This window comes from Episyrphus balteatus, chromosome 1, assembly GCF_945859705.1.
Source record: "Episyrphus balteatus chromosome 1, idEpiBalt1.1, whole genome shotgun sequence".
In the NCBI taxonomy this organism is placed as follows: domain Eukaryota; kingdom Metazoa; phylum Arthropoda; class Insecta; order Diptera; family Syrphidae; genus Episyrphus; species Episyrphus balteatus.
This window is the reverse complement of record NC_079134.1, coordinates 1,460,289-1,483,312: the sequence shown is the minus strand read 5'-3', so window position 1 is coordinate 1,483,312 and position 23,024 is coordinate 1,460,289. Positions and strand designations below refer to the sequence as shown.

Genomic DNA, 23,024 nt, shown 5'->3' with positions numbered 1-23,024 from the left:
ATAAAAATAGAAAATTCCGCAAAAGGTTTTAATCGACACCCCAGCAGAAAATAATTGCTTTAAACAAGGGAGGGAACAAGCAGCTGTTTGTTAAACGTCAAATTGAACTTATAAAATTTGTTTAATTAAAAAAATAAAGTCAAGTTAGTTTTGAAAATACTAGCCCTGTTCCTTTGGGAGGTGGCAAAGTACTACTAGTAGTTTACTGGCGATTTTCAATGGAACGCACTTTCAACGAATTCAATACAAACCGTATCTACTCGGGAAGAAGAGCATGAGTAGATGATAGTACTAGATTAAGCAAAACATCTACTATTAGTAGACTACCACCTCCAATGGAAAAAAATGTAATTTGCTCAAATAAAATAGTAGGTATTCTCTTTTCAATATTAACATATTTTATTTGTAGTTATCTGAATAAATCGCGTTCAAAAAGATATTCCAGATACGGGTACCATACACCCAAAGTTTATCAGATTTTTTTCTACGGTTTCTGCTTCAAATTTGTGAGATAAAATTCTATGATTTGCAGAATATTTTTTTAATTTCTACCGATAAAAAATTCTACGGTTTCTATGGGTTTTTCGCGTTTACGTGAATACCCCTAATGAAAAGATCTAAAACCTTAATGATCAAATCATATTTTATTACATAAAGCTAAGTATACAGTTTTTCTAGCAAAAAACCAATGCATTTCTTATGGGAGAGATTTTTTTAGATTTTTTTCCGAAAAAAAATATTTTTTAACTCACCACAGCTTTTAATTATAATTTATTTCTTGTGTTAAAAATTATGTTCTGTAGTTTTTTTCAAAATCACTGATTTTGAATTGACTTTGACGGAATACTCGATGATATTTTTTCGCTAGCATTTTCGTTGTCAACTTTGGAGACTTTTTTAATTCATTTAATTTACAAACCTCGAGTGATACCAACGCGACGGGAATAAATAGGGGCCCTTTTTCATTATTTTTTCTTCTATTTGTAATTAGGTATTCAATGTTATTAACTTTCCAAACAAAACTAAAATTTACTTGAAACATAAAAATGTACTTTTTAAAAAAATTTTACCAAAAAATTGTCTCAATATTTTTTAGGTTGTGTAAAAAAAAAATAAAAAAAAGTGATTTCATTATAGGTACCTACAACTTTCACTTTCACTTTTTATTTTTTTTTTTTTTTTATTTTTTGCGATGAGAGGTCCTATTTTTGCTATCAGAAATTGTATAAATTCCTTTTTTAAAAATGTTTCCCCTAATCTTAATCGTTAACCCTAAATTTTCTCATCGCTCATTTTCCTATTATAAACTTTTTGTGTATCTTTAATTAGGTTAAATAAGATTTACCTAAGTTCAATCAGATAACTTCAACTACCTACTATAATTTTTTTAACTCATTCTAAAGATAACTTATGTACATACATATGTAGCTTCTACATCGATTAGAAGGTTCCTAGCTTCTTGTGCAATTTTTAAAATCATCATATTTGTTTTTTTTTTTTTTCTAATAATAAAAATTAAATTACATCACATTTTGTTATTTATTCATTGCAATAACTTACAGAAAGATATTTAAGGTTCCTATATACACTTACCTAAAAACAATTAAAAAATACAATGCATTCAAATCCATACAAGTCTAATAGACATTTATGGTTATCTTAAATGGCCCATAAAATATGACTATAATTCTATAGTTATAAAAATAAATATAAATAACAAATGTTGGCACATATCATTAAGACCAAATCTCAACTGCGAAAAAAATAAACAAACAAAAACAAATCACATAAACGTGTATCTTTTGATTGTATTCAATCAGCTGATTAAAAACTCTCTAATCTCTTGATTAATCAATAAAAAAAGCTACCCAAAATGAACAAATGTTTACGTTCAAACTGACGCTTATATTTCTCTTAATCTATATCTCTTTTCTCAGAAATAAATTTATTTAAATGTATGAACTTCAGTTGAAACTATAATAGTACCCGAACATTTGTTCGCGCTATCGAGTCACTCTTGAATGTTTTCAAGCACGTCTCACTGCCACAGTAGACACTTAAATGGCTGCCTTTCGATTAAGCACCGCACCGCAGCACCTTTGTATGAAAATCCATTCAATTCAGTCATCAGTCACTAGGTTTTATCAAAGGCTTCCGGTTGTACGAGCGTCTATATCAAATTAACGGTGTATAAACTTATTAATTCGTTTTATTTGTTTCTAAAGATAGATTTGTAACTTATCACGATTAATCTATATCTGTGTGAGTTGAATAATCATATTTTTTTCACGTATCTTGACCGCAGTTTAAGATACACGCATATATTAGACATACGACTGCGTGGGTTTTTGTTTATCTGTCGCGTGTTTACAATGAAGTTTCTTCCATTAACATATTTTGTGTTTATTCTCTGTTTGGGTCTTTCTGAGCAAAGTAACATTCTCGGACTGTTTCCACACTTCGGTTATAGTCATTTCAAAGTGTACTCCCCCATTTTAACAACCTTAGCTGAAAGGGGGCACAATGTGACAGTAGTGACGTACATAAAAACTCCCGATCCCCCTCGAAACTATCACGAACTTTTGCTCGAGGGCAAAGGCGGAACTGATGTATTCAGTTTGGAAGATCACATTCCCAGCCGATCACTATGGACTTTGTTTATGGAATTCTACATCCTTCATGTTGAAGGTCAAAAATCGTGTGAAGAATTCTATAATTCCCCACATGTTGAGGAAATCATTAGACGACATTCAGTGTCACCATACGATATGATCATATTGGAGATATTCAACACCGATTGTTATTCGGGTTTATCTTATCTACTTCAAGTACCTGTAGTAGGCTTAAGTAGTTGTGCTTTAATGCCTTGGCATTATGCAAGGGTAGCATTGCCAGATACGCCATCGTACATTCAATCGGAATTTATAGGTTTCGCCGAAGAACTCAGCTGGCAAGAGCGTTTGGTGAATTTCATTCAAAGTAATGGAAATAAAATTCTTTATCGGTGAGATTAAAGTTGTTATCGATAAAATTGATAAGGAAGTTTATTTTGGTTTTGATGTTTTGACTAGATTAACGGAATGGAAAGACAATGCCATGATAAAGAAGTATCTTAATCTTGATGTTGATGTACGTGAGATTGCCAAAACGATGACAAGTTTAGTTTTTGTAAATCAACATTATTCGCTATCGGGAAATCGGCCTCTTTCAGCACAAGTTAAGGAGATTGGTGGAGTTCATATTCCCACAGGAAATAAACTTCCATCTATACCTAAGGTTTGTTAACTACAGGACAGCGCAACTAGCAGTTTTGCTTCTATAAGGCTTTATACCAATTCATAATTTGACTTCTTTAAAGCTTCTGTAAAGTTTTTTAGAAGCAAAATTGTAAGTTCGATAAAATTGAAGTTTAGGTACAGTACAGCCCAACTAGCAATTTTATTTCTTTAATGCCTTACAGATGCAGGTAAGTGTAGCAATTCATAATTTTGCTTCAATAAAACCAGATGCTACTGTAACTCCTTTAAAGTTTTAGAGAAGCATAATAATTGTAAGTTGACGTCTGTACAGAATAACTAGCAATATTGATTCTATAAGGTCTTACAGATGCTACTGTGAGAATTCATAATTTGACTTCTATAAAGCCTTAAAGATGCTTTTGCAACTTCTGTAAAGTTTTACAGAAGCAAAATTTTTTGTTTGGAGCTAACGTTAATTTCAAAATATTTCTATAGGATATTGATGACTTCTTGAATGCATCGAATGAGACAGTATTGTTCATCAGTTTCGGTTCAATGCTCAGAGGTTCAACAATTTCAAAGGATAAGTTCGAAAGTATAGTTTCAGCTGTGAAAAAGCTTAATCTTCGCGTTATATGGAGATGGGATAGTGAAAAAGCACCATTCACTTCTAGCAGGTTTATTTTTCCAAAATGGGCTCCACAATTTAGTCTTTTATGTAAGAGGCTTAATCTTCCTCCAATATGAATACGTTAGTTTAAAAATTTCTGTTTTTATTTGAAGGCGATCCAAGAGTTAACATATTTTGGGGACATGGAGGAATGTTAGGTACAACGGAAGCTGTACATTGTGGGAAACCACTGATTGTTACTCCGTTTTATGGAGATCAATTTTTGAATGGAAAAGCTACAGAAAATCGTAAAGTTGGAATAGTTCTAAACTATGAAACAATATCCGAAGAGCGAGTGTTGGAAGTTCTTCGTGAAATTATGAGAGCAAGGTACTTAAATTTTAACACTACAAGGCTATTTTGTTTTTGACACAACTGTACTGAGTTCATTTTTCCAAATATACACATTTTTTTTTCTCTTTTTTCAACAGATATGGTGAAAATGCGAAAGAACTTTCGAAAGTATTTCGAAATCGTGAAAAATCCCCATTGTCGAAAGCAATTTGGTGGATTGAGCATGTACTAAATGAAAATATTGCAAAGGACCTCTTACGGACAAAAGTAGTCAACATGAATTGGTTCATCTATTACTCACTAGACTCGATAGTTTTATTGATTTTTTCTGCAGTCCTTCCGATTTTAATAATTTACACAGTGAAAATTCGTTATTTTTGAATTTTATAAAATAAAATGTTTTGTAGATAAGTTGTTTAAAAGAAATTATAGTTGATGCCAGTCAAGAAAATAATTCATACAACAAAAATGAAAGCAAAGCTGTGTTTTACGTTTCATCATATTTTCCAGATACTCAAATATTCGGCCATTCCATTTGCATTTTTAGGACATTTTCACGCTTATTACACAGGTCAACATGAAATTTGTGCTTGGGTTGTGACTATGAAATTATGATAGATATATTGATACTCATCTAGAAAATATATATATACTATATTTTTTTTAATTTGCTTTTGAAGTCAGCAGAGCAATTTCCAGTTTTCAAGTAAATCTGTCTTTTACAAAAATTGTCGTGCGTAATTTTGGCAAAAACTCGAGAACGTCTTACCCGTTTTGACTGATTTTTGTTTTGTTTTATTCATTTTAATGCTGTTTTCATATTCATATTCATAATCTTTAAAAACTTAATTAAATAATGAGTGCTTGGTCAAGAAGAAATTAAAAATGTATTAAATTAAACAATCACCTTATTCTAAAGCACACAACATGTTTACTTTATAACGTTAAAATGAAAAATTATCGTCCATAAACCTTCCTTAGAGACAAAGTTTTTTTCTTTCAAAAACGGCTCTTATGATTTCGATTTTTTTTTTTCTAAAAATGCATCTTTAATGAAGAAATGGAGGCTGTACCCCAAAAAATTGAGCAGCGCTATTTATCAAAATGTTCACCACTTTGTTGACTAAACGTTTAAAAAACAAGTCATCACTCTGTTCTACTTAGTGCCACAAAATGATCATACTTTCAAATTTTAATTTAAAAAAAAAATGAATTGTGTATTAACACTTCTTACCATAGTACCGTTTTAAAAAAATAACAAATTTGGATTTCAAAAAATATCGGTTTTTTATTCTGAGCAACCAAAAAAGTAGTTTAAAAACTTTAATGATTACCATTTTATTTTCTACATTTAAAAAGATATTTTAGTAATTAAAACAAAATTTGGATTTTGATTTCTATGACAAATAAAATTACAATAAATTATTGTCCAATAAAATGTTTACATTTTTTAACGTTTGTTTCCTTAGACAAATCTTGTTGGTTTAAGTCCTTCCGCCGAAATCCGGAGAGCTAGTATCAACCCTAAGCAGCGAGAGGGGTCAAGGGACGGCTTGAGAAATTAATTTTGTACAATAAGTTATTACTTAAAGCCTTAAAAATAAGATTTTATATGAACAAGAAGGGTAATTAATTTTAAAGCGTAATTATTAAATAATTTCGTATAACGACCCAATTAAACCTTCTGAATGGGCGATTCAGAGGAATTTATTTTGTTCGTTCTCAAATTTCAAAAGAATTTGTAGTATTTTTCCATCTTTATACGTAGCTTTTAAACAATCGAATTATTTACGCATCCTTGATAATTTCTGCAGCTCTTTTGTATACATATAAGTAACAAATTCACAATTGAATGCATTTTCACTCAAATTTTTCATCTCTTTGTGCCTCTTTGGGATATTTTATGTTGTATTTCCACATGAAAATAAAAAACGATTGTACCAACGTCAGTCATATTGATCGAAAAGCTTTAATTGAATTTTTAACATTTTAACTGTTTCAATATTAAATAGCATGTATATCTATACTTGAATACTTGTTCTTTATACAATTTTGTGTTTTTTTTCATCCCTTTTTTTCTATTTGGTTAAAGAAACGATGGCGGCTTTTTTAACTATCATAATTTGTAATCCTTTGCAAATGGTTTTGAAATCAGTTTTTTGAATAAATATATTACTTTAATACCTTTTATACTCAAATACAGAAAAATGAGACTTTTGTAGAATAGTTATCGATTAAGATAACGAAAATGTAGAAGGTCACTGTGGCGTATGCGTAACTTTTTTTTTTGCAAATTCTTCTTTTCTGGAGTAGAACGAATTGGCTTTGTTCACCATTATCTGAACTTTCAATTTATTTAAGAAATCATGCAAAGGCTTACGTATGGGATGCAGCACTAAAGGGAAAATTTATAAATAAATAAATATATAACTTAAGTATAGAAAAACATATATTTTCTATGGTTTTTAATATCCAACTTTCTCGGTCATGGTTCAACTGATTTTAATATTTATTTTTTAAGAAAAAAAAGTATAAGGTACCAACAACAATACGGAAAATCTGAAAAAAAAACACATTCAAATAAGAAAAACAAAATGCAATTAAAACCATTATGTTCTGACATCTGTTTGCTAGTTTCATTCAAACTACCATGATAAATAAAACAAATACCTAGACATTAAATTAAAATTATGTGCCTCAAAATTCTTATCACAGCCAGTGCCGAGTTTTTCATGGGTAATAAAAATATAAAACAAAATAAATAAATCAGTAAAACTAGCAAATATAATATTTCTAAATGTTTTTTTTTTGTTTGCGTTTATTTTATGCATCGTTAGTTTTGAGATAGCACTTTTTTGTGATAATCTCGCTTGGCAAAGAATTTTAATTAATTTTCATTTCACTGCTGATGAATTTGCATTCAGCAAATACTAATAAATAATTGTAGCAAGTTAAAAAAGGGCAATCGTCAAAAACAAAAGATCCATTTTCCAGCTAAAGCATTACACCCTATAACTTCAGAAGTTTTAGATATCTAAATACATATACAACAAAAGAGTTGAGCCCCAGGGCTAAAAATTATTTTGCAATTTGACTATTATTTTGGTAATCCCAAAACAATTTTTCAATTAGCACCTTTGTGCTGAAGACTTTAAAAACATACAGGGTGTCCCGAAACACGGTAAAAGGTGATTCTTGAGTTATTTTAAGAAAAAAATTGTTCTAAAGTAACGCTCTATCTGCAAAGTTGATACCACGAGGATTTACGAAACATGAACAAGACAATATCTAACTTAATAATTTTCATAACTCCAAGAATCAGATTGCAAAAACAGGATTTTCTTATTCATTAAGGATAACACAAAAAAAAGGATATGATGCAGATTTACAAAATTAAACCTTTTGTATGCAAAAATCAGCAACCAAATGAGTACTTTAGATATGAAAGTAATATTTTTGCAGTTTTGAAACAAAGCGTTGTTGCATTGCAAAATGAAAAAAAAAAAAAAAAAACAAAACTATACAATTGCGAAAGGTACAGGGCTCTTATTTTATAGCTTGACTCTGTGCGACAATAATATTGTTTACATGTAGACAGGAGTTAAGGCTATCAGGACGAAACAAAAACCAGGAGGATGGTTTTGTTCGCTGAGTTTGTGGCAATATTTATCCAACAAGTATAGTGTTGGCTCTCTCTCTGTGGTCCTATGATGCTGCTGCTGCTGCAACTGCAAGTTTATTATTTGACTCTGACCTATAGGCTATATTATAAAGCTTTCCCTTAGTGTATAGTTCTGCCATTGTCATTGTCTGCAGGATAATAAATGAAACGATTTTCATTGTTTCCATTGTTTTGACATTTTATTATGTTTTTGTGGGCGCGTATTGAAAAATAACAAGCTTGCAGGACTTTTGGTTTGGGAATGGATGGATGGTGAGTGTATGTGATGATTTTTGCACAAATCTAAATTCATATATACGTGTGGCTTTAAATTACTAAAACTGTCCTTTGAAGGGAAAAAAAAACTACAAACATTTTAATTTGAACTAAACTTTATTTTATTTCTATGCCATTCGAAAATCAATTGCCGGTCTTTGATTAGGATCTATAATTTGATATGATAACTTTGAAAGAATATCATTCGATCTTTTCAAAATCCGCAGCTTATCAATAGATGAAGAAACTTCAAACGAAATTCCACTTGATGTGTATTCAGCTTGCAAAATAGTCGATCGGAGATCGAATAATTTGAGTTTTTCAACTATTAAATGACGAACATCTTCAACGGGATTCGTTTGCACAGGCAAATTTCCGACAAGCTTCAAATTTGTACCAATGTCCATGTTCTTAACAAGTTCTACCACTATTTCTGTGAGACTGTTTAGTTTTTCTTCCAATGGCTTAACGCTTTCGTCAAGAGTTCTCATTTTAGCTACAGTTACATTTAGCTGAGACCATATATCGTTGAGGAGATTATCATTGCATTCACATTGCTTTGCTGATGGAACAATCTGATTAGGTGGTGTGTAAGAATGTGCTAGTGGAGGACTTTGATGAGGAGGACTTTGAAAAGAATTGCTTTGATATGAAGGTCTTTGATGAGAAGCACTTTGATGAGAAGCACTTTCGTGAGCAGGACTTTGATGAGAATATTGTTGTCCTATATTCATTGGGACGGTTTCTGAAAAGAATAAAAAGATGAAATCATTACTATGTGTGTTCAATAATTAAATAAGGTACAAATACAGAGTCTTTTGGGATGCCTTTATGGACAAGGTAGAACCTAGAGATTTTTATAGGGTGGACCTAGTAAATGGGTTTTAAAATACCTTCATCCATATTTCAAAACAAAATAGAGAGTATAGTTCAGATCTGTGTTTTATCCTTAACCCTTATTATCCGTTATCGTTGTTGTACCTTTAAAAATCTCCTACAATTATATGAGCCAATATTTAAAAAAAAAACATAATTACTCATACGCCACAGTGACTTGTTTTTAACAAGACAAAAATTTGCCTGTTGATTTGTTTGATCTGTCTTTTGTTTTACCTTAGTGTAGCAGACCCAAAATATGTAGCGAATTTATGAAAATGGATGAGATTTTGAATGAGGCTACAGAAAAGACCATCTGCTAGCAAAGTAAATCCAAAAATGGCGGTTATAAAAAATGTATATATTTTTTTCAGTACACATATAAATCGAAAAAATATTATAGTTTCAACATTATTTAATTTAGCATTATTATTTTGGATGTCTGTTCGATGTCAAAACTTGTTTGTTTTTTTTTCTTTGAATGTTCTTAAAATTCGTACATTTCTGTAGAACAAGACATTTCAATATACAAATTTATTCATTAATTCGTTATCGGCACGCATGCGACTGGTTTGGAGCTGGTCAAAAACTTTGTAGACTAAATCAGGAATGTGAAGTGAATCATTTAAATTTAAATAATGATAATGTACAAAAAACTTTATTCGGCTAATGAAAACGAGTATTCTTTTATTTTGCGGTAGAAACTTTTTATTTTGACAATGACCAAGTGAAAGTATAAAACCTGTAATGACTATGTGAGCCCGTGTTAAATAAAACGCATGACTAGATCGCATGTACTTGCTCTTGTAGTACAAAGTACTTTTATACTAACTAACTACATACATATATTCAAAAAATATTTTTTTGGAATTTACATCAGTTACTTTTTTCTCTTTCATGTTTATAACTGCACTGAAAATAATAAATTTCGTAAAATTACGAAAATCGTTTCATACACTACATTTTCGTTGGCCCACGAAACTTTCGTTGGCTCAACGAAAATATGTAATTTTTCGTAATATGAAAACTTTCATCAATTAATGAAAACGTTTCATACACTTTTTCTCCCTTTTTAGTGCCAAAAAATTCAATTCAATGAAAAGATTTATTAATTAACGAAAAATTTCATACTTATTTTAAAGAATAAGAATTTTTTCCTTACTTTATCAAAGTTTTAATTAAGTAACGAAAAAATTCATTAACTTATGAAATTCAACATTAACTAACGAAAATCTTCATAAGCTTATGAAAATTCTTCATATACTAATGAAATATTACATTGGCTTATGAAAAAATACATCAGTTAACGAAAAAAATCGTGGCCTTACAAAAAAAAAACGTAGACTTGGGTGCATTTCTGTTTTAATGATTAAAAATTTAATCTTGCTTTATATAGTTCACATTAGGTTTTTGTTTAAAAATCTATGTAAGTTGAGCTGAATATAAAAAATATTTGCGTATTGACAAGGTGTCTCACGATAAGTCGGACTCATCAGTTGACTTAAGTGAGCTCAACCTTGTCGAAACGCCAATTTTTGGTTTGGACTGTAAATTAATAATTAAACAAGTCCAATAAATAAATACTTTAATCTACTAAAAAAAAAATAATTAATACAACGAAAAGTTTCATTAGCTAACGAATATTTTTTCCTAATTTAATTAAAATATTCATAAAATTTACGAAAAAATTCGTTAGCCAACGAAAGTTCTTTCATAAATTAATCAAAAAATACATTGACTAACGAAAAATATCACCGTGGTTAATTAAATTTTACGTTAATCGATGAAAAATTTCGTAAAGTGATGTAAAAATTCATTAACTCTCGATCAAAAATTTGTATGAAAAATTTCATTAAAATACTACAGTTTTCGTTGATTGATGAAGTTCTTCATTAACGTATGAAAGCCATTTCGTTGAGCCAATTAAATTTTTCATCGGCTGAAAATTAATTAAATTTTCGTTGGCTCAACGAATTTTTTCGTTGTATTTACGTAAGGATTTGGTTCAGTGTGGAAGTGTTGTATATTAAGCTGAAAGTTATGTTTACTGTATGTATCTTATTTGTTGTTTTAGCATGGGGTTTGTTTACCTTTTTAATAGTGATTTTATTTGCGGAAATGTCCATAATTTCATTGTCCTACAGCAACTACTAGGTCTTATTTTTAAGAGACAAAAACAACTGTATTTTATGTTACACTAAGGCGTATTTTAGCTTGCAGAAAGCCTTTCAATCGAATCAATACTATATGAGGTATCAGACTGAGATTCATAAAACACTAAACATCTAAGAAAAAGTAAAATAGGTACCATCCCAGATAAACTTTTGTGATAAAATAGAAGACTCTTAATAAGTCTCTAGATACATGTTTTCAACCTTTTTTGTGATATGTCCCACCAGAAGATTTCTAAAATTCTGTTTAATGAGAAAAATATGTAGAACGAAACAGAACAGTTTCATGAGAAACACCAGAGTAAAAAATTCAAAAAAGACCAAACAAATTTGAGAGTTTTACAAATCTGTTCTAAGCTGTTTTTGTAGCAAAAGCAAGTTTAAAAAAAAGTGTAATGCAGCATAATTTTATAAAATCAAATTGCCTTCCTGTGTGGCGAAGGTCCCACGTTCGGGAACACTACTCTAGATACTAACTTTGCGTTTAGCTCACAAAATATAAACACGGTTGACCAGTCAGAAACAAACATAAAAACAATAAACAAACTTGTTCTGATAACAAAAAAACTCAAATGGGATATCAGCTTTAAACCGCATTAACTTTCTGGTCCAGTCCTGGAAATAATTTTTGATTGGTACGTGATCTTAATTATCTCTGATAGACATATCAAATCTTAAGTCATTCAGAAAGACCTCCAACCAATCGGTGTATCATCATTCTTTATTTTTGAAACTCTAGAACGCTTGCCAAACTTCTCTCAGGAAAAGAAACCAAGTACATATTAAGCAAAACCATTTATTTTATAGTAAATTGTAAAAGTTTTTTGTAATGAAAATACAAATTAATCTTATAATCTCTTAACTAATAAGTCGATGAACTAGATGATATGAATGATAAATAGAAACACTTATAAAACGTTCTTCTATAGTCTATTACAAACCGACTCATTCCATTCTTTTCACCGAGCCTGTCCCAAAACTAAATTAAACTTAGTTTCACTGAACTTATAAAAAAATAGCAAACTACCGCTAAATCTAGTTATTTAACATATTTAAATTCTGCGAATACTAGAAAAAATGAAATGAACCTACATAATGCTAATTAGCTGATTTAAAATTCTTTAAAAGATGTTAAACAAGAATGGGTTTAGTTTGTTCTAAACATAAATTATAAATCCGGAATAAAAAAACACACAACCTAAACTCACAGAAATGTCATTATCTTCTGCTGTATCTATTAATAAAGCTAAACAACACAACATTAAAACAATAAAATATTGATTGGGCCATTGTATACAATTAATAATGTAAACAAAAAAAAAAAAACAACACAATTTTTGTTTACATTCAATTAACAAAAATTAAAAAAAAAAACAGACTATTACTTACTTTTAACAACATAGGATAGATCACTGAATCGCTGTCCAGTTCCTTTGTATTGAAGGAATACCCAGTAATTCAAAACATCACTCTTTTCAAGTTTAATTTCTTGGTTTTCATACACCCATTGACCATTTATGCTGCTAGTAACATCATGGGCAAAAGTATTATCATCTGAATCCGATTGCGAATTTGTAAATAATGGTCGCGATGTGACAATTCCATGAAATGAAAACAATTCTAAACCATCTCTATGTGGTATTGACACTCGTAATCCTTGCGGATAGAACACTGTTATATTCAAATGAAAATCAATATTCATGCCTTCGTAATGTAGTGTTAAAATTTCATTTTTGCTAGCAGCGATTTTACTGGCAGAAATTGTAAATGCTAATTGAGATGATAACACGAGGAGTAACACTAAAGCAAATTTCATTGTTTTTGATTGAGTACCTATTTTGATTTGATGAACTGCGCGACAGAAGTGGCAGAAGTTAAACAAAATTGTAAATATTTTATTCTAGCATCGGCTGTGCTTACAATGAGACTAAAAATTTCCAATCGTTACGTTCGCGGAGAAGCTACTATAAAGTCATAACAATATGCGATCTTAAACTTGATTTTGATGAAATCAAGTAAGAGAAATCCCGGGAAGTGTTGCCAGATAAGATTGAAAAAAGAACCCTTATCTTGTTTTAAAAAAAACACCCCAGTTTGAATGGAGATAAGATTTTAATTGTTTTTTTTTCAGTATTTTATTTTTTTTTTTTAAGTAGGTATAAGAATTATGAGTCAGAAAAGGAGAAAAATGATGCAGCTTATTAAATTTACATGCCAGTCAAAACCCCCATTCGTTTTCTATCTGTCCAATTTTTTTTTCAGCACCGAAAAATTATATAAAAAAATAAAATAAATTTTATCAACAACTTACTGCGGAAATATAGTTCAAAATGGATAAAAAACTGGATGCATGGATTTAAAAATCTCATCTGGGAACACTGTCAATGGTGACCCAGCTATCACTATAAAGATAGGTGGATAGGTCACTTATATAGTCATGGGATGACCATGACTATCTGAAGAATAAGAGACGATATATTGATAAATAAATAAAAATGAAGTATGTTGGTTTTTCCAGGAGAGTATTTTGTATCGGATTTTTTGTTATAACAAATTAATAGGTATTATCTGAATCTGAATGATGGCGAGTGCCAAAGAGAGGCAGGTACATTTTTTTTTTTATTGTTCTCTTAAATTTCTCGTTTTGTTTTTAATGCTAAAAAATCCAAACGGGGTTTTATTTAAATTAAGAGAACAAAATCCAAAAACGTGGATTAAGAAATTAAAAATAATAAACTGGAAATCCCATTGAATTGCAATTTGTATGTTTCTATTGATAATTCTTATCATTTAAGTGTGTATTTATTTATTCGGTAATGCTAGTTTGAAACAGTTTCGGCTTTAACATTTTTATAATTTATAAAAAAAAATACATTAATAATGTAAAATATTTTGTAAGGAAATTTTTACGTTTGAAATTTTTTTTTTTTAATATTTTAAGTATATTTTTGAACATTATTATCTATAATTTCTATGTATATTGCTATATTAGAATGCCTAAATAACTCAACATTCTCTCTTTATCTTGAAGGAATCATTGTAGGTAGATTTTTTAGAAAGGAAATTAAAAAAAATCCTGCTAAGACATTGCTCAAACAATTATTCAACAAAGAAGTCAGGATATTGTCTTAAATAAAGTGGAATTGCGACACAACTACGTAAAGGATTCAGTGAAAAGTCAATACTTTAAAATATTAAGTAAATATGGTAAACGATAAATTTTATTGATTGAAAAAATTCATAGCCGATGATTTTCAGAATTATATTATTAAAATCTAAAAAAGAGGTGTCCACAAATGAAAAATTTTTTTGAAAGCCAAAAGGTTTTATTTGACCTAATGTGAAACGACTTAACCGATTTTATTGAGTTTGTTTTTAAATTAATAAAAAAATATCTTCTGGCGTTATAATACAAATATTACATTGAGAGTAAATGCATTTTTTGGAACAAAAAACAACAGTAGAAAACAAACATTAAGCTAACATCCATATGCTTATTCATTTTTTGTAAACCTACTTGTAGATATGCCATATATCATATTCAAGGGATGATTGATATAAAATTTTTCTAACTAACAATTAAACACAAAACTTCAATTAATAAATACTTCACACTCTTATAACTGTTACCTACATTCTGAAGTGTTTGTTTTTGTTTTTTTTGCTAAGATTTTGAAGAATTCATTAATAATTCCGTCTAACGTCTTACACAAACAATATTCCTCAACAAAAGATTTTTTTTACAAATCAAACAAGATTGATTATTGTCTGAGAATTTATAGTAGAATGTAGAACTGACAAAATGAGAAAATTTTATTAAGAATTCTTAGTAAGAAAATAGATAAATAATAGTTTGAAGATTTCATATTTAAAATACAAAATTAATATCGTCATTGTGGTTGTTGATTTCACACGATTTCACCATTAGGAAGAAAAATTGTAAAAAATCACTTAAGAAAGCACGCAAAGCAATAATTACTATTCAGCCACTCAGATTACAATTATCGCTTTAAATGCAAACCCATTTTACATATTCTGCCTAAGTTTTCATATATTTTTTCTAATTAATAAAAATATGCATTTATAAGATACAAATTTGCTTAAAACAAATTAATAAATTTTTTTATAGCCCAGTTTTTTTTTACTAAAGTTAAAGGATTACATTTTAATTGATCTTCGGTACTTTTAGGAAAAAAAGGCTTGTGAAACTTGTGCTCAGCAACCAGTTTGTGCACTTCTTGATAAAAACATTCCATTTCAATGGGTTGAAGCCAGGATATAACAAAATTCTGCTTATCATAATTCTGGTTCAAAAAATTATGCAAAATAATCATTTTTATCACAAAACAAAACCGACTTTAATGGATCAAAACTGAGTTTTATGGTTTTTATAATAGTTTCTATGGCCAGAACTGAACGAAATTGAAATGGGACCACAGCAAAAAGAAATATCAAAATTGCTTGACTCAGTCCAAAGTTATGAGGTAACAAACACAAAAAAAAAAAAAAAAAAAATACAAACGAATTGAATACCTCCTCCTTTTTGGAAGTAATACTTCTTTTGCGTTGAATTTAATCGAAATTATAATTATCTATAACAACTTTGCCTTTAGGGTTCAAGTTTATATAAAAGTTTAATAATTAAGATTTAAAAAAAAAACAAAAATAAGAGTAAACAAAAAGTCGTAAGGATTTTAACAGGTTTCCAAAGGAAAAATCAAAAAACTACCTCATTTTATAGCATACATAACCTCAAAAACATTAAAAAAAATTTGTTTTGCATTGTCTAACGGTAATATTTTATAAAAATCACAAACAAAAGTATTTTCTTTAACCGAATTTCCCAATTACATATAATCCAAGAATTTAAAGTAATTATTATTAGAAATAAAAGTCTGAGAAGGATTTTCTTCTAAAATAAAAAAAAAATACGTTTTTGTATTTGATGTGCCAATTAAATTTTTTGTTTACTTCAAAACAAGACAAAAACCGGCAAAAACCACAATTATCAAATTTATAACGAAACTTCAAAATAAATTAGCTAATATCTATTTTTAATTCATTATAATTTATGTGATATAAAACTTTACCTTTAATTATGTGAGAAAGACTTTCCGACTGCAAAGATACACCATTCATTTGTATTCGTACCCAAAAATTAATAACATCTCCAACTAGTAGTTGTTGGCTGGGAAATTCTTTAACCAATTTATCATCCAATGGATTTATAATTTCCCAAACAAGAGTTCCGTTTTCTCTTTTGAATAAAGGCAAATTAACTTTTGCTTGAAATGAAAAAAGATCAATCCCATGAATAGAAGGAACTGTAACACGAAGTCCCTGAGGTGTATAAGCCTCAAAATTTATTTTTAACTTTTTTAATTGATTTCTATTTCGAAATTCAACAATTGTTGTTGAATTTGATGTGAAGTCAGTTTCAGCCGTTGCGAGGCTTAAAAGAAATGCAAAAACAATCAAAACACAATTCATTATTTTAATTTTTTTTGTGATCGAATGTTCTTCGGGAACTTCGCGACTTAAACTAGAAACAAAAAACAAGAAATTTAAATTAGAAACCGAGAAACAAAAATACGATATTTATGACTGTCAGAGATCCATACCAGAATCATAAAGTCTGAAGAGTGTTGAACTTGTTTTTCATGATTTATATCAAATTGTTTGGTTATAAAAGAGAGAGAATAAGAGAATATATTTAAGAGAATCAAGAATCTGAATCTGGTTTTAGTTTCAAGAAGAGTGATTAAACAAGCTTAACAAAAAAAAAAAACTACTAAACTAAACACAATCCCATAAGACCAGCTGATTGTTTTTGTTTCCAAGAGATAAGATAAGGAACTCAAAATACAATATGAAACACATGAATCCGGAATTTATAGTTTTTGATGTATTTTCTTTGAAAAAATGCATAATTAAATGAATGACGTTGTAGATGAAACATCAACATGACTCATTTAATCGAGATGTTGGTACTTTTTTTGTAGGAAAATTTGTGAAATACCTAAAGGGTAATCCATAACTATTCGACATTCCAATGACGATTATACTCAGAAAGACGTCAATCTGGTCATTTTGGTTTAGTCTTTTAAGACTGGATAGTATGTAGATAAAGAGCACATACCTTTCGATTACAAAGGAATCTTTTTTTATGTTTCAAATTAAACTAATGAATTCTTATTTAAAGGCCATAATGTTGGTACACTATCACAATATTGTATATTACAACATACATATTTCAAACTAAGCGACCCAAAAATGAACAAAAAATACTTAAATTTTTTTAACAAAAATAAAAACAAAATTTTTAATATGAAAAATTGATGAAATAAATAAAAAAAAATTCTCCTCTTTGGTACTAGGTAGGCATTCCATGAACTTCATTTTCATTAAATAAACTCGAAAAGAGAACTTTTTCATGGCACACATTTTCTGCCTCTAACACTCATAATCTTTATTGAAAAACTTTTTCCTTTAGCAATAAAGGTTAATAAAGGCCAGTTTTACTTTAGCTTACACAAAAAGTAATATGAAAATTCAAATAATTTTTTTCATTAACTCAAAATTTTGTTGGAAATAATGTTCTTTAATACATAAAAAAAATGTTAAAATCGAAAAATGAAGGAAAGTCCGAATTTCGTCTGTGCAAAACTAACCGGATTTTTCAAGGATTTCGATTCTCGGTGTTAAGGTAACGGGTTTAAGCGTCACTTCTGAAAATTTTTTGTTTGCAGTGACAAACAAAGTTGTTAGCTTTGTGAATTGTATAAATTATTTAATGGAATAACGGAAAAAACGCATTCTAGTCATAAAATTCGTTACTAAGTCGTAGAACACTTTTAAGTCGAAATAAAACCAAATGTTATCCCTTTGGGATGTTGTAAATTGCAACGTCAAGTGAGTATGATATCGTCAAACAGTAAAAAGGAAAAAATCAGTTAAAGCAGACCACTAGGGTGGATGCCATAACAAAATATTCCTAAAAACTGATAGGCGAATAAAGAGGTTTTTAATAAAAGATCCTTTTGCGACGTCTTAATCGATTTGTGAGGAGATTAATCTGCCTTCAACATCAAGTACAGTAAGGAAGGCTTTGAGAGATTTGGTCTTAATCTCTTTCCGCTTGGAAAAAAGCCATTCCTTAATGCTAAGCATTGTCTAAAAAAGTAGGCAGTGAAAGGATCTTAAGAAAAACTTTAAATTTTAAAATGAGAATAATTCATCATGCTTGTATTTACAAAAAATCATCTGAATTGCTCGATAACATAATCATTTTTAGCAAAAAAACAGAACCGACTTCCATGGCTCAAAACTGGGTTTTATGATTTTTAAAATAGTTCCTATGGCTAAATGAAGATGAAATTGAAATGGGACCACACTGCAGCCACCAGCTTTCCAATACAAAAAGATTTATCAAAATTACAGACGAATTGAATACCTCCTCCTTTTTGGAAGTCGGTAAAAACGGAAAAATATGTTTTTCAATGATTAAAGCAATTTTAACTTGTTCTATTCCGATTGTAAAATGGCAGCCAGGCGCTAAAACATGGACATGTTTGAAACCAAAAAAAAGTGCTCCCTGCCGTGAAGCACAGGAGAGGATCATTGATGGTTTGGGGTGTTTTCAGCTGCAGGCTCTACCCCGTTACACTAAATCAAAGGATTTATGGGTCATTTCCAGAATGGAGAGATGTTGGAGTCGATAATGGCTCCATAAAAGGAGAAAGAAATGCCTTTACATTGGCTTTTCCTGCTGGTTAAGATGCCAAAAATTCTTAAAAGCTCGTAAAAGAGTATTTCGGGGTAGAAAACACTCCTGGTTTGACAAAGCAGCAACAATTATCCGACTTGAACCCGATTGAAAATTTGTGGGTCATCTTTAAGTGCCAGGTAGAGAAGAAAAAGCACACCTCAGCAACTAACGTACTTGTAGCTTTGAAAAATGACTAGGAGCATATTCTTCGTTCTACTTTATTTAATTTGGCCGAGTCCAAGTCTCGTTGGTGCCAAGCAGTTTTCGAAAACAAAGGTTTCTCAACAAAATATTAACTTTAAATATTAACATTAAAAAATCCGGTTAGTTTTTCACAGCCGAAATTCTGGCTTTACATTCATTCAATTTTTAAATTTTTTGTATATGTCAAAGATCGATATTTCTGTTGAAATTGCTTAATTGATATATGAACGACCTAGAAAAATATTAAAACAATATTTTGTTCCAGTTTTGTGTTTTAAAATTTTATTTGATGAAAATGACAAAAAAATCCGGAATGTTTTAAGCAGCACTGTACATTAAACAAATGGAAAAAACTTTTTATTTGAAAACCAAATAGAAATAGAGTAAAAATAAGAACTATTGCAACACAAATGTTGTTTTATTGGATAGAAAAAACAGTCGCTTTCTTAATATACCTAACCACATGTACATTAGGGTGTGTCACTTTTGTATGGCCGAAAAAAAGTACTCTAATTTTGCAAAGTAATAGTGGTCAAAAGTTTTATTAGGGTCTAAGGTTTTATAATGTGTAAAAAAAAATTATAATATCGTTCGTCTTTGGATCGCTCAAATCGGTTGAAGTTATTAAGAAAAAAACGATTTTATATGAAAAAATGATTTTTTTTCCTTCGCTTATTTTTCGCAACTTCTTTACTAAGTGTTCAATTCCAACAAATATAAGCTTAAAACTTTTTTCTTGGAATAATCACTTTAAAGCCTAAAAATATTTAGTATATTTGTTTTTGTATCCAAACATATATTTCAAAAATCGCTTAAAATCCAAATTTCTTCGATTTCTTCCTATATTCTGAGCGAGCCAAAGATATTAATTAAAATGAAAATTGTAAACGCAGGATTTAATTTTGATAAGCAATGCAACTTTTAAAAGCTATTACATTTGAAAATTCCATACTTTAGCATTTTGACACACCCTAATGTACATACGAAAGTGATTCAAATAGTTCAAGGAAGGAAGGGATTTGGTGTTATATCTAATAAGAAAAGGCTTAAATGTATTTGGGACAAATAAGGTGATATTCTTAAAGAAATAAACTATCGTAAGGTATTAAAGGTACCATTTTCTAGAATTCTGACTTTCTCTTCAACTACACGGAGAAAAAGACCACCTAAAAGTAAGCAGATTTCTGCATGTTTTATTTTTCTAAGATGACTTTCATAGTAAATATTTAAACTTAAATTAAAAAAAAAAAAATTGAAAAACACATTTTTGGAAATTAATTTTAATTTTTGGAGATATCAATTTTTGTTGATTTTTCAAAACGGCATGTTGTTTTTTAAAAATACTTTGAAAAGTTTGTTAGAACACATTAATTACCTATTAAAAAAAGGATTTTTTTCCGAAAAATCAAACTACAAGCTTTATTTTGTGTTATTATCAAGGTGTTTTTTTTTTTAATTTTAAAACCGAATTTAATTTTTCTACAACTTTTATAGTCTTTCATTCGTAGTTTCAAAAGGCAAATATAAATTTCTAATCCTATTTAGGGCCAATTTTTCAATAGTCAGTTAAACAGTCAGTTATTACTTATTCCCCAGATAGAGAAAAAATCAATTTTTCAACAGCCGGATATAGCTTATTCCTTTAATAAAACATTTATTAGAGGAATAAAACTATCTGCTTCTTTCAGAGACGAATAAAAATTATTGTAGGGAATAATCTCAACAAAAATAGTGTGTCAATTGTCAAAGCTGTTTTAAGAAAATATTGATGAAATAGATTTTTTGAGATTATAAATTATTAAGATGCTTTTTTTCACAAATTTAAAGACCACGTTTAAAAAACATAAGGGAACACAAGAAAAATAATATGAATAAAAATGACGTTTAATTTTTAATATTTTTGAATTTAACATTTTTTTTGTTATTCTGTGGAATTCTGTGGAATAAAGTTTTCTTCATTGAAAAATTCAATTTTGTTATCTGATTGTTTATGAGCCTAATAACTTTATTCGTCGAACAATTAACTGACTGTTTATTAGAAAATTGAAAAATCGGCTCTTAAAGATTTTTAAAATATTTTTAATACAAATGCACATCGTAACAGCCAATGAAATATTTAAGTTTATGTCTTGACAAAATAATGTCCAGGAAAGATTTAATACATAGATGTCCATATTTCATTTTAAAGATCTTAGAGCTTTCAGTAGCCTCAAGAATTTGAATTTCGCAATTTTGTCTACAGGAATTTTTTTTCAGCCCACTCCAATTTTTGTTATCATCACCAATTATATCCATGCTTATGCATTTTCTATAGGTTCCGTTCTAGAATACTCGCTCAAACTCCAAAATTAAATTGTTTTCTGAATTTCACCCCGTTTATTAACGAAAAAAAAAAAAATATTTTGAATTGTCCTATCGGGTCGATTTGGTTCCCAAGTTTTGGTGAGACTAATAATAAGCTGAAGTTGATAAATAAATGTTGACCATGGCATATAAGTAATATAAATTAAGTTTTAATTTGCGATATTTATGCCACTTATGCATTAAAAAAAAAGTTAAAATAACAGTCAGGAGATAGAAAATGCGAAAAATGGGTCTCGCAACTCTGTCTGCCTTTTTTTTTAACAATTACTAAAAACTATTTTTAAACATATTTTTCAAAAAATCATTTATTAAAAACCTATTTTTTTTAGCAAACGGCTTGAACGTTTTGAATTTGTTGGATTTGATACCTATTTAAACCAATTTTAGAAAGAGTTTTTTAAAATCAAAAACATTCAGTCAATTTAAAGATGGGATAACATAAATGAATAATAATAATTTAACAAGAATTTACTTGTGGGCCTTAGACTTAATCCATTTATGTAAGTCTAATTGTTTAGTATAATATAGGGTTGCCAGATATATTTTGACGAAACTAGTAATCGAAATGCAAAATCCCGGACTTTCCTGGACAAATGAGGACAAAAAAAAGAGTACAAAACTAGGACAAAAAAAAAATGCATAATTTTATGAAAAAAATAACCGAACAATCCTTTTAACTAAAAATCACATTTTTAACCCTTGTTCCCGTAGCATTTTTTTTCTTATTTTTTCACAAAAAAAAAACTCTGAGGCAAAGTTTGGCCTTCTCGGTATAGTATTATAATAAACATTTGAGCTATAATACTACAAAAGTTGCAATGCAATTCCAGTTAAAAAAAATTTTTAAATTCCATTAAAAATCAATTGCGCAAAATTTTAAACGATTTAGTTAAATGCAAATAAAATTTTTAGTAAGTTATTAAGTAAAGAAATGGTCTTTTTGACTTAGCAACTTATTTAAGTGGCTTTAGATTTTCCTTAATCGTTTAAAATTTTGCCATATTCTATATTTTTGAGTTTTGATTATATTGGAACAGAATACAAAACAGAATTGAGCAGATAATAAACCAAAATAAAAACGCCTCGCTTTTAATGAACTCGATTCGTTTTTTGAATAATAAGGGCCAATTTTTCAATAGTCAGATAAACCTTAGAGCTTATTCCTAGGAATAAAAGTTTTTTTTTATATTGACATTTATTCTTATGATAGTCTAACTGACGATTGGAAAATTAGGGCTAAATGAATTAAGAGTAGCATACAAGTAGTGAGATACTTAAAGGCTAGAAAAGAGTACAATCCCGGACAATTGATAGAAACTATCCCGGACGTCCCCCACACAGCCAAAAAAGAGTACATGTCCGGGAAAACCCGGACGCCTGGCAACCCTAGTATAATACCTAGTAGATAGAAATAAAATTTCTCTAACTTCTATGTACCTACCATGTTTCTGTTCCATTTTTGAGCTAAGACAGAAATCCGGGTGTTTTTAATACGGATAAT

The 23,024-nt window shown here is 29.2% G+C and overlaps 2 protein-coding genes across 3 annotated transcripts; one reads left to right on the top strand and one right to left on the bottom strand.

The window, feature by feature from the left end:
- The first annotated feature begins 1,974 nt into the window (after positions 1-1,974).
- LOC129907431 (UDP-glycosyltransferase UGT5) lies at positions 1,975-4,629 on the top strand. Its single transcript, XM_055983645.1, has 5 exons — positions 1,975-3,004; positions 3,072-3,276; positions 3,735-3,957; positions 4,023-4,239; positions 4,341-4,629. The coding sequence occupies exons 1-5, from the start codon at positions 2,373-2,375 to the stop codon at positions 4,582-4,584; spliced, it is 1,521 nt and encodes a 506-aa protein (XP_055839620.1). The 5' UTR covers positions 1,975-2,372; the 3' UTR covers positions 4,585-4,629.
- Positions 4,630-8,238: 3,609 nt separating this feature from the next.
- LOC129906431 (uncharacterized) lies at positions 8,239-16,807 on the bottom strand. Of its 2 annotated transcripts, none has more exons than XM_055982204.1 (2): positions 16,278-16,807; positions 8,239-8,885 (listed from the first exon to the last, which is right to left on the bottom strand). In XM_055982204.1, exons 1-2 carry the CDS (start codon positions 16,675-16,677, stop codon positions 8,269-8,271), a joined length of 1,017 nt encoding a protein of 338 aa, XP_055838179.1. In that variant the 5' UTR covers positions 16,678-16,807; the 3' UTR covers positions 8,239-8,268. The 2 variants fall into 2 exon arrangements, with proteins under 2 accessions (XP_055838179.1, XP_055838178.1); XM_055982203.1 differs by lacking the exon at positions 16,278-16,807 and adding an exon at positions 12,577-13,133.
- Positions 16,808-23,024: the final 6,217 nt, after the last annotated feature.